Source organism: Stegostoma tigrinum, chromosome 11 (assembly GCF_030684315.1).
Source record: "Stegostoma tigrinum isolate sSteTig4 chromosome 11, sSteTig4.hap1, whole genome shotgun sequence".
NCBI lineage: Eukaryota > Metazoa > Chordata > Chondrichthyes > Orectolobiformes > Stegostomatidae > Stegostoma > Stegostoma tigrinum.
Genome location: NC_081364.1, coordinates 53,236,726 through 53,249,792, shown reverse-complemented (window position 1 = coordinate 53,249,792; position 13,067 = coordinate 53,236,726). Strand labels below are relative to the sequence as shown.

Genomic DNA, 13,067 nt, shown 5'->3' with positions numbered 1-13,067 from the left:
ACATCGAGGGCCGAAGGGCCTGTACTGTGCTGTAATGTTCTAATATCTGATGGACTGTCTGTGACCCAACTTCTCAATCAACATGACCCCAAACCACCCTGGGCAAGACATGGTCAGAGCTTCGACTGTTTGCATATATATCTTCCTGACTGCATGACTCCAAACCCTGACTTGCTGTTATGGAGTAAACAGACTGGCCACGACTCCCTGGAGCACTGAGATACATAACCCTGACCACAAACACCGTAACTAGATGCTCGATCATGGCTAATTCCCTGGAATGGTATGGGAGGCTACTCTTTACAATGAGCTGGGTCTTCCTGACAGATGCCTCCATGGACTTCAGTGGTAACCGCTTTTTTGATACTTTGAGACATAACTATCTACTTGCTGCATATGCAGTACATCTGCCACATAGGCAACTGGCACAGGGAGCAAGTGTAAGATCAACATATTACATGGTCACACTACTACATATGTGAACCCTAAGGGCTGCTGATTTCTGGCACTGCATTAATTTGGCATTGGTAAGGCAAGGATACTAATAGCATCCAAGTAGGTGGTAAGTGAGCAAGCATTAAGACAACAAATGAGCAACCCTGACATACAGCCTAGTCCAGTCTGTGACCTGTGTCTAACCTTATACACAAACATCCCTGCTGCAGCCTTTGAATACTGGTGTGCTCTGCAATACAGGTTTGTGCATCCAGAGTGCACTGCAATGAAGAGTAAAAGTGCTAGGATAGTTGTAATGGGTTAGCAAATGCCAATTTCCTAGAGAAGTGGTGAATGCACCTGGTGCTCATGGAGCATACCTTGAGATGTTGCCTGATGTCCAGCATGAAAGCTGTTTGTAGTAAGTGGCAAACTGAGACCGCATGTGCCTGTTATGATTTCTTTGTCAAGCTTTTCAGATGTCTGGATTGTTTGGTGAGTTTGCGAAGATGGGAGTTTGAATATTAATGAGATGAGTTGGGGCATTAATAAGGCACCGAACAAGCAATTTCCATCTACTGGCTTCTCAGTGCTGCCTAGTGAAAATCTCATCGTACTGTTTGTGAAATCATAAAAGATTGGATGAGATGTTTTCAATGTCAAAATGGGTCTCACCATGGTCGGCACAACATTGTGGGCTGAAGGGCCTGTTCTGTGCTGTACTGTTCTATGTTCTATACCTGTCACCTGATTCTGCCACACTTTTGCCTACATCGCTCAGACCCCCATTGGATTTTGTGACCAAACCTTGGGAGAAACCAGAAAAACCAGACAAGACAACGGAGACATGATCCAATGTGTCATCTTCATTCTCCTCAGATTATATCCCCCTTCCTGTTTTGTACCTTCTACCTCTGAAACACGTTGTCCCTCTCCCCACCCCCGAAATAAATATTTCTCAGTCCTTTGATCACCTTTAATATTCAATTCTGTTGTTTTGGAGTAGATCCATATGTACGGAATCATGGAGAAGAATGGAAACAGGCTCCAATGGGAAGGACAGTGGCTCATTAGGATAATAACGGGTAGATTGTAGTGGAATTAGGTAGGGAATGTAGAGTGAGACTCCATATTCATTGGATTTACTGGATGGAGTGACCAGTTGTCAAATTTGTAGTGGTTGGGCGGTGTGTCAGGAAGAAAACTTGTATTAGGCTCGACTCATCTGTGAAATACTCTAGGTGGGAGACTGTCCAGAAGTGAGTTCACAAGGCAGTGTGAGGGTGACCCTCACTGGAATGAATTTTCTGACTGAAGAAACTGGAGTGGATGAATTCTGTAGAGAGTCATCACAACGAGATGGATTCGTTAGAACAAAACACCTGCATTTAGATGGAGTTGTCAGAAAGGGACTCAAGTGAGCTTTATTTGCTAGAACTCTAGCTGGGGTATTGTTTTGGGATACAGAGAGGGAGAAAGACTCTCGGAACTAGATTCACTGACAAGAAACTTTGTACTGAGGTTAACTTATTGGGATGGACTATTTGGAGGTAAACTTCCAACAGAGAAACTGTTGACTGCCCAAGAAGAAAATATAAAAAATCAATAAAATCTGAAAATACTAGAAAAAACAATACGTTCATCACTATTGGAATAAAATGAAGTGCTGGTTAATCAAAAGGGAAGTCAAATAATGTTATTTACAGGACCAACAAAAAAAAGGTATTTAAGAAGAGAGCAACAAAGATCATTGGATGTCTTTTAGTAAAATTGACCATTGTTTTAATGCATGCTTGCAACTAGTTAATCAATTTATCCCAGACTATTCCAACTATTTCAAAAGAATCGAGAATCTTTTCGTCCCAGTGTTTCAATAAATATTAGCTCAGTTGGCTAGATTGCATTACCTTGCATTGTTGGCTGGTTTGCAGTGTGGGTTTGGTTGGTTGAAATCACCATGAAGGATTGGCTTTCTTGACTTCTCCCCTCACCTGAGATGTGGTGACCCTCAGTTAAACCACCACCAATAATCTTGCTCTCTGTAATTAGAGAGCAGGCCTATGGTCCAGTCAGACTATGATGACCTTATCCTTTACATTTTAAAAGGAACTACACTGGACCAGGCAAGAATTACAAATGCAAGATTCCGATTGTGTCCTGGAATCTCAAGTAATGTGTTACAAATGAGAGTGTTTAGGATCAAAGTTTCCATGACCAATCTTACATGGCAAAATACTAATTATAGCTGAGTTTCCTCAATGGGCTAGACATTGAGGCATAAAGAAATGATAGACCCACGCCCATTAGCAAATTTCCAATCTGATATTCAATCATTCTGGACCAGCACTGAAATTTTTGATGGTTTTGTTGACACAACATTTTTGTACTTAAAAAGATATTGTTATGAAATTGATTTTTGAAATGTTAAAGGCAATAAATAAATGTATTAATTATTCATAAAGCAAAAAAGACCTAAGTAAAATAGTGCAAAGTTTATTAGAAATTTTGTATAGTTTCTGACATGGTGCTTTGGTAAAAAAATTCAAAGCTCAATCATATGTCTACACATTTAGATGTGCTTTTGAATATCCTGTTCTTAAAAGTTAAGTCAGTTATTTATTTAAATACAAATACATGTAATCCTACAAATTACTGTTAGTTTAGGAACATATGAGAATAGATATTTATATAAAAATGTAACCAATTAAAATATGCATCTAAGCAAAATACCAGTACTGGTATTTGCACAGCTTTTATTTATCAATACATAATTTGCAGTACAAATATTAGTAGTAAAACTCTCACTGTTGTTTTCCACTGGTAGTGAGACTCCAACTTCATCAAATGGTAGCTACCAGCACCTCTCTGCAAAACTTGATTGTTAATATAATCACATATTGTATACACAAACACACTCAGCCTAAACAGTGATTTAATAACTTTTTCTATGCCTTTATCTTGGCATGGAGTCACACGCACAGATGAATCTTCTCAAAAAGGTTATCTATTCAAATCCACTTGGTCTTCCCTTTTCATTTGTATTGTATGATCATTCCCCCCCACTCTGTTTTTCAACACTGTTTTGGAGTTTTGTTTGTACTGTTTTTAGTTACATGTCCTTCAGGGGAAAGGTGCAAAGATCATGTTGTGCCATTTTTTAGCAAGATGCTCTGCAGGTCTTCTGGCAGTGATAAAATGATTGCTTCAATGTGCATTTGCAGTTTCTCCAATGTGTTTTGTTTTATGGGAAGGTAATGTTGCTTGGCTTGCACCTGAATAGAGAGAATATAAAAAGAAATTTTGTTTAAATATAAGTAAATTAATTATACAGGCTCCACCAATTAAACACATTGTAGTAACTCCCGTAAGAGTACAAAAAAAATTCCACAGTAGATATGAAAGTATTGTAGTGTAAAATAACTATATTTGTTTCATGTCTTCCCATATATTTTGTCTCCAGCATTTCATATAACAATGGGTCTGTTCCAGCTTTAATCTTCCACACAGGTCAAAGCTGTCACAATATCACTGACAATGCAAGACAAGAAGCTGTCTTAAGTGTTCAAATCAATTTTGAGGGCCGCTCAAGAGAGCATGGCAGCCCGAGTACCCATCAAATAATTTTGACTACCATGCCTGTGAAGCCCACTCTCCACCACTGCAACAAAGTCCCATTCACCAAATCAAAATTAGCATAATTGTGCTCAACAACTGCAGATTAACTACAAATTCTTCCTAGCTTATTTCCTACCTGTATAAAATAAATTTTTGGTATGGAAAGATTACAGTTCTTAATTACTTGGCCTTAAAAGTTTGCAATTGCATTTTCCATTTTATTATTAGCAGATAATCTTTGCCTATATTTTCTAAAAAAACAAAATCTCTATTCTGCTCCATTACCCAATAGTCCACAGTTAAATTCCAGAGTTTTACTGGGCATCAATTCAACTTTATTGGTGTTCTGCAATTTAAATTTTCAGAAATTAAACTTTATACATACCAACTTCTCTTTCAGCTTCAATACCAAATCCACCACCTCAACTTCTGTATGCTTCTGAATCCATATCAATAAATCCTACCAAAAAAAACGGTCATATTCAAATTAAATAAAGTACTTGAACAATGATTGCTTTTCACAAATTACCTGCATATACCAAGTCCTTAGATAACATTTCATGATCACTATAGTTCAACTTTGTAGATTATTCAGAAGAACTAAAACATTGATTTTACAAGACACAGAATTCAAGGTATGTTTCGCTTGTTTTTTTCTACTCACTGCATCACATAAGGCCTCCAGGTGCAATGCCTCCAATTTTTGTGTCATTTCTTTCCATCTTGACCGGAACCAGCCATCAAAGTTTGGTGATTTCAGGAACTGCCTTAATGGAATGAAAAATAAACAGGACATCATAATTCCATATACAAGTATTATTGCAAATGTGATTTTATGGTGGATCTTTGAGCTAGCCAAAACTTCTCAGAAGTACAAAATCAAGGTTATGCTGGAGTGCACCATCTTAAAAACGATGCTAGTCTACATTTGTAGCTTTCCATCATATTAGAATATTTGTAGGCCATTTGGTCCCTGTATCCCATTCAATGAAGACATGACTAATCTGTGATCTTGTCCCAAATACCTGGTTTTGCAATAAATCTCAATACTTTTGGTGAGACTTCCATTTGGATTAAAGTTAACAATTGGGCAAGAATTCCAATCTGCATTCAAATGAGTTTCCTAATTTCACCAGTGGTTCTAATCTTTTGGCTAGGCCCTCAGCCAAACAAAACACTTTCTCTCTACCCAAAGCATAGATTCTATTAATATAAACGGAGTATTAACTACTATAAACTAAGATCAAATCATCTTTAACCTTGTTAGTTCTATGCAAATATCATCCTAATTTACATAATCTGTTTATATTTTCTACGTTTTCAGCTTTCACCACTTCGTATTCATTTCTTTTGGGGTCCAAAGTCGGTGATTTCACATCGCCACATGGACAAAACTGTAGCAAATGAATGTTAATTATAGAGTCAGTCATGGAAACAGACTCTTGAGCCCAACTCATCCAGACCAACCAAGTTTCCTAAATTAAACTAGTCCTATTTGCCTACATTTGGCCCATATCCTGCTAAACTGTTCCTATTCATTTATCCAACCAAATGTCTTTTAAATGTTGTAACTACACCTGAATCTACCATTTCCTCTGGTAGTTAATTCCATATATGAACCATCCTGTGTGAGAAAGTTGCCCCTCAGGACCTTTTTAAATCTTTCTCCTCTCACTTGAAATCATGCCCTCTAGTTTTGAATTCTCCTACCCGAGTGGAAAGGCCTTGACTATTCATCTTATCAATGCCCCTCATGACTTTATAAATTTGTATCAGGTCACCTCTCAATCTCATATGTTCTCAGTGCAAGTTCAAACCTATTCAGCATTCCCTTCTAACTCAAACCCTCCAGTCCCGGTAGCATCCTTGTAAATCTTTTCTGCACCCTCTCCCACAATTAAACAATACCCTACTGTAGCACAGCAACCGGAACCGTACACAGTATTCCAAAAATAGCCTCACCGATGTCCTCTATAACCTCAACAAGACGTACCAACTCCTAAATTCAACAGTCTGAGCAATGAAAGCAAGCATACCAAATTCTCTCTTCTTCACTGTCTACTTGTGATGCAACTTTAATGAATTTTGTACCTGAACCCCTCTCTTCTATAACATTCCCCAGGGCGTGACCATTAACTGTCTAAGTCCTGCTCAGGTTCATGTTAACAAAATGCAGTACCTCACATTTATCTAAAACGAACACCATCTGCCATTCCTCGGCCATTGGTCTAATTGATCAAGACCCCTTTGTAATCTTAGGTAAATCTTCACAGTCTACTATACCACCAATTTTGGTGTCATCTGCAAACTTACTAACCATGCTATCTATATTATCCTTCAAATCATTATACAAAATGACAAACAACAGTAGACCCTGCACTGTTCATAATATCACCCATCTGTGTTGACCGGCTTTCTATCTCATCATCCAAGTTGTTAATGTGAGATGAATCATTAAAGTCACTGGTGAAAGTTTGCCTTCAATAGTGTATTTTTACTTGATGTAGCTGAGCTTACATTATCATTCATAATATAAAAAATGGGCATGGATATCATGGTATTGAATCCAATAGATATTTATTATAAACTACTATGTACAGTCCTCAGTCACCTAAATGTCTGAGCTAATATTATGCTATTAGTTTTCAGCAGAGGAGCATTCCTCGAGTGAACAGAGACAAGAGGGAGTATGATATCTCTCCTTCCTCAGGACAGAGTAATGCAGTGATGATATAAACATGTCCCAAACATACTGACAGAGACATTTTACAACAGTTGCAACACAGACCTCTGTGGGACACCATTACTGACATTCTGTAAAAGTACCTGCAAAATATCCTTCTCTACCTCCTGCCCTTCAGCCGATTTCCTAAACAGATTAATAATTGGTGACAATTCCACTAGTTTCAATCTTGTAATGGAGGAATTTTATCACATTTATTCTGCCAATCCATATAAATAAAGTCCACACATTCAACTATGATAACCAAGTGTGAAGCTAGATGAACACAGCAGGCCAAGCAGCATCTCAGGAGCACAAAAGCTGACGTTTCGGGCCTAGACCCTTCTAGGCCCGAAACGTCAGCTTTTGTGCTCCTGAGATGCTGCTTGACCTGCTGTGTTCATCCGGCTTCACACTTGGTTATCTTGGATTCTCCAGCATCTGCAGTTCCCATTATCTCTACACACATTCAACCACGTCCACTTAGTTACTTATTTAAAAACAAAATTAAATCAGATTTGTCAGGCAAAATCTACATTTACAAATCCTCTGATCAGCTGAAAATTTAAAAGGTGTTCAATCATTCTATCTTAAATAAAAGATAGCTTAAAAGCAGTTGCTTGAAAGTAACTGTTCGATAATTCTCTGGTTTCCCTTTCCCATTTTTTCAACAGCAGAATGATATTCACAATTTTCCAATCTTAAAAAAAATTCAAATCAGAAAACTTTGGAAGATTAGAGTTAGGGCATCTGAGAGTTTCTCACCTACTTCCTTTAAAATATCTGGTTCTGAGGATTTGTTATCATCAAAAAGTACCCTTTTCAGTACTTTTATTTTACTTTTTTTTACTCACAGGATGAGGGAGAGTCTGGCTAGGCAAGCATTTATTGCCTGTTCCTAATTGCTCAGAGGGCAATTGAGAGTCAACCACTTTGCTGTGGATGCAAAGTCACATGTGGGCCAGATCAGGTAAGGATGGCAGCAGTTGGTGAACCAGATTGGTTACATGGTCATCACTGGACTTTGAATTCCATATTTTTGTTGAATTAAAATTTCATCTGCCATGGCAGGATTTGAATGCAAGTCCCCAGAACATTACCTGGGTCTCTGGATTAACAGTTCAGTGATTATAACACTACTCCATTGCCTCCCCTACTAAATTTTATAACTAGCCTAATACAATTAGTTTCTAGCGAGTTTTGAGAAGATTTGTAGCTCAGGTTGAGGTTCTCGATGTGAGTTTGCTCACTGAGCTGGAAGGTTAGTTTTCAGACATTTCATCACCATTCTAGGTAACATCATCAGTGAGCCTCCGACGAAGCGCTGCATTAGAACATTATTCCAACGAGCCGCCACACACCGCAGCACAGAGGAACTACGCAGAGCAGAGGAAAATCACCTATACAGCGTATTCAAAAAGAACGGGTACCCTATGAACACAGTCCGCCGATTCCTCAGCAATAAACCCAAACAAACAGACAGAACGGGCTCAGAAACCATAACCACTCTCCCCTACATCAAAGACATTTCCGAAATGACTGCCAGACTACTCGGACCTCTTAGCATCAGTGTAGCCCACAAACCCACCAACACAGCAGCTAATGAACTTAAAAGACGCTATACAGACAACAAACAAAACAAACGTCATCTACAAAATACCTTGCAAGAAGTGTGACAAACACTACATTGGACAAACTGGCAGAAAGCTAGCCACCAGGATACATGAACATCAACTAGCCACACAACGACATGGCCCACTATCACTCGTATCCCTACACACAGATGAGGAAGGACACCACTTTGATTGGGACAACACATCCATCCTAGGACAAGCTAAACAGAGACACGCACGAGAATTCCTAGAAGCATGGCATTCCAACCGGAACTCCATCAACAAACACATTGGCTCCAAATCAATCTACCATCCCCTGAGAAAAAGAACAGGAAATGACATCACCAATGCAGGAACTGACATCACCAACCCAAGGAAACCTAACCAGATAAATAGAAAGCGGGACATAACACCAGCGCTTTGGTCGGAGGCTCACTGATGATGTTACCCATAATGGTGACGAAACGTCTGAAAACTAACCTTCCAGCTCAGCGGGCAAACTCACATCCAGAACAATTAGTTTCCTTGGACATGTGATCTTTCTGTTAGTAGAAACTCAAAATGCCTATTCAAAGGCACCCACCTTGAATTTTCAGTGAAAATGGGAACTGCAGATGCTGGAGAATCCAAGATAACAAAGTGTGGAGCTGGATGAACACAGCAGGTCAAGCAGTTTTTCAGGAGCACAAAAGCTGACGTTTCGAGCCTAAGGGATCCACATTATTTCTCATACCCAATGTAATTACAAAATGTTTGTGTTGAACTTTATCCTCTGCATGTTTCTTTTTATCACCCCTTTTAATAGCTCTTAATATCTGTTTAATCACCCATTGTTGTTTTTTTTTGTATCTCTCCCAACTGGATTATTATTTATTTTACGTGTTGGTATCATTTTCCTTTAACTTAATCCTGTCTCTTACCCTTTTATAATTCATGGTTCTCTTTTCAAAAAGGGAGTTCTTGCTCCATAGGCATATAACCTAGTTCTGTATAATATTTAATTATTTTTAAAGACCTTCCAGGGATCTTCCGATCATGTTACCGAGTATCAGATTTGCCCAAATTACTGTTTTCAGTCTCTATCACATTCTGTTGATGTAGCCTTTAGCTAGATCTAAAATCTTTTGTTTTTCTTCTTCCCATACACAATATTTGAACTTGGTTATAAAATAAGCACTGTTAAAAATGTTCATCTACTCTTAAGAACATTAACTAGATCAAGCTCATTACTGATTCCTGAGCAGAATATGGATTAGTTGGCTTGTTGGTTCTTGATTGGGAAACAATTTCCCAATCATGAAAGACTGGCATGTGAAATACCACATGAAGATATGGAAACAAATATCACTATATATAATTCTGCCATTTGTGCAGAAAGCTACACTACAAGATGCATTGTTGAAGGATGTAATTGGAAAAAATAAATGGTCAAACAGTTAAAACCATTAAATTGACTTCTCCTCATTGAGAGAGTAAAGGCAAGTAGCTTTTAGCCATCTAAGGTTTTGGAGTAGATTTGTAGCTCGGGTTGTGGGTGTTGAGCTTGTTGAGGTTGACTGGTTCGCTGAGCTGGTTTCTTGTTTTGCAGACGTTTCATTACTATGCTTGGTAACATCCTCAGCCATCATTAAAGTTCATTTTTACTATCACACAGTCCCTGTTCCTCTGCTACCAAAACCCTCAACTCTAATCCTCATCCTGAAGCCTTTGTTCCCTCTAGATCTAATTATTCAAAGCATTCTTGGCTGAACTCCCATGTTCTACCTCTGTAAACAGGTGGTCATCCAAAATTCCACTGCTTGTACAAGCTTCCATTCATCCATCACAGTTCGACACTCACTGACTTGTACTGGCTCCCACTGCAGCAGCCTTTCAGTTTTAAAATCCTCATTCTTGGGGCAAAAAAACCTCACTGGGGCTAATCAAATTTAAAGAATATTGCTTAAAAACCTCAGAGACTGAATTGAAAAACATGAAATTATACTCCTTCGTCTTTTCAAAAACTTTGCAGCCTTGAATTAGTCTTGCTTCTATGATGATTATCTCAGAGATAATTATCTGAGATGATTATCTCAACTCTTTTAAGGGGATGTAACCAGAAAACTCAGAAGGAATATAGGAGGAAGGGAAGGCAATGGCCTTGTGGTATCATCGCTGGCCTGTTAATCCAGGATTCAGATAATATTCTCGGGACCTGGGTTAGAATCTTGCCACGGCAGATGGTGGAATCTGAATTCAATAAAATATCTGGAATTAAGAATCTAATGATGACCATGAATCCATTGTCAGGAAAACACATCTGGTTCACTAATGTCCTTTAAAGGAAGGAAACTGCCATCCTTACCTGGTCTGGCCTACATGGGACTCCAGACCACAGCAATGTGGTTGACTGTGAACTGTCCTCCGCACGATTAGAGATGGGCAACAAATGCTGCCTGGTTAGTGGCACCCTCATCCCATTAAATGAATTAAAAAGAACTTGAATACAATTCAATCCCCATTTAGTGAAGAAATCCATGTAAAACTAGATATCTAACATTAAATTGTATGTCATTCCCAAAAGTAATACCAATATAAAATGGAACACTATAGCCTTTATACTGGACTGAACCAAAATACAAGCAAACTATGTACAATAAATACAGCCATTAATGGATGCTGTTATGTCACAAATGAGATGCATGTATCCTCATTTTTTTACAAAAATCACTGGAAAATCAGGATTTAAAACGTTCATTTCAAAAAGTGACTAGTTCATCATTCATAATTTAACCCAGAATAAAAAAAATTGGGAATTTATCCAGTCGGCAAGGTGATAGGACAAACGGTGTGCAGAATTGAATTAGCAATTATAATGATTTGATTCACTATTGCAAAATAGCTGAAAATATAAGAATTAAACAAATATCCCAGGGATCATCATTGACCAAAGATTTTGCTGGAACAGCATTTAAATATTGTTGCTACAAAATCAGGTCAAAATCTTTGAAGTCTATGACAATAAAACTTTGTCCCTCTCAAAATTCCCCAAACCCCATGTACCAGTACAAATCAGTAACATGTTGGAATATATTCTTCCACTTGAATAAAGGTAAAATAGTGTGGATGCTGGAATTCTGAAACAAAAACAAAAGAATGCCGGAGACACTCAGCAGGTCTGGCATCATCTGTGGAGAGAGAACCAGAGCTAATGTTTTGAGTTCAATATGACTCTTCAATACCAAACTTGAAAGGCTATGCCTGTTTCTTTCTTCACAGATGCTGTCAGTTTCCACAGTATTGTGTATGTTTAATATTGTCCACTTGGTTGGATGACTGGGGATCAAACAACACAAGAAACTCAGTTACAAATCAAGCAGGCTGCTTTATGCCCCAAGCATCTTAAACATTCACTCCCTCCACCACTTTCATTTCGCAGTAGCAATGTGCATCATCTGCAACATGCAATGTCCACCATCTACAACATGCAATGCAGTAAGTCACCAAGTTCCTTGGACAACATTTCTCAAATCTACAATCTTTGCTACCCTGAAGGACAATGGCAGATAATGCATCAGAACACCACAATCTACAAGTTCCCCTCCAAAGTTATTCATCCTCCTGACTTGGAACTACATTTTTAAAAAAAAAACTCTTGCTAGGTCAAAATACTGGAACTCCTCCCTCCAACAGTACTGTAGGTGTACCTACACTATATGGTCTATGACAGTTCAAGAGTGGCTCATAATTACGTAACCAAGTACGACAAATGTCCCCTCTGCCAGTAACTCTCATGTTCCGAGAACTACTTTTAGAAGTAAATAATTATAAAGAGGTATTTTCCCCAATCAATACAGTGCCCTTAAAAATAATATGCTTACAAGCTATAAATACAGTCAAATGCTAAGTAAAATAATAAGCCACATTGTCCAATTAGCTTACCATCGTAGATAACAAATACCATACAGAAGATACAAAACAGGACTATTGTGCAAACTGTGCGACAAATAAAACTGTAAAGTAAATGAAGGTAAGGAAGATGTTGAAAGAGAAGAAAACAGTTCTTTTCAAAGGGTTGGCATGAACATCCTGTCTGAATACCAATTTAGTGATTTTTTTTGAAACATAGGTTCTCCATATAATTTCTCGAGCACTTCAGCTTTCTTTGGTGCAGCACGGTGGCTCAGTGGTTAGCACTGCAGCCTCACCGCACCAGGGACCTGGGTTCAATTCCAGCTCGGGCGACTGTGTGTGGAATTTGCACATTCTCCCCGTGCCTGCGTGGGTTTCCTCCAGGTTCTCTGGTTTCCTCCCACAGTCCAAAAGATGTGCAGGCTAGGTGGATCGGCCATGCTAAAATTACCTGTAGTGTTCAGGGGTGTGTGGGTTATAGGGGGATGGGTTGGGGTGGGGGTGCTTCAAGGGGCAGTGTGGACTTGTTGAGCCGAAGGGCCTGTTTCCACACTGTAGGGAATCTAATCTAATCTTATCAACACAACTACCTTTTCAAACGATTCTAACTAGATTAACCCAGTACCATTCAATAATTCCATTCAGGAAAACAGGCGTAGGATGAATGTTACAATTACAGAGTCACCTACGTACACAGAAATAGACCCTTCCAGCCAAGCCAACCAGATGGACTAGATTAATCTAGTCCATTTGCTAGCATTTGGCCCATAAACCTCTAAACCCTCCCTATT

At 38.7% G+C, this 13,067-nt stretch overlaps 1 protein-coding gene across 1 annotated transcript in view; it reads right to left on the bottom strand.

Moving 5' to 3' along the window:
- Positions 1-2,912: 2,912 nt before the first annotated feature.
- dennd6aa (DENN/MADD domain containing 6Aa) overlaps positions 2,913-13,067 on the bottom strand; it is a 94,411-nt gene continuing 84,256 nt past the window's right edge. Inside the window, exons 18-20 of the mRNA XM_059649955.1 lie at positions 4,715-4,817; positions 4,436-4,510; positions 2,913-3,707 (exon numbers count right to left, since the gene is read on the bottom strand). Coding sequence (XP_059505938.1) covers positions 3,576-3,707; positions 4,436-4,510; positions 4,715-4,817 — 310 coding nt within the window. The 3' untranslated portion in view covers positions 2,913-3,575. The remainder of the gene's footprint in view (positions 3,708-4,435; positions 4,511-4,714; positions 4,818-13,067) is intronic.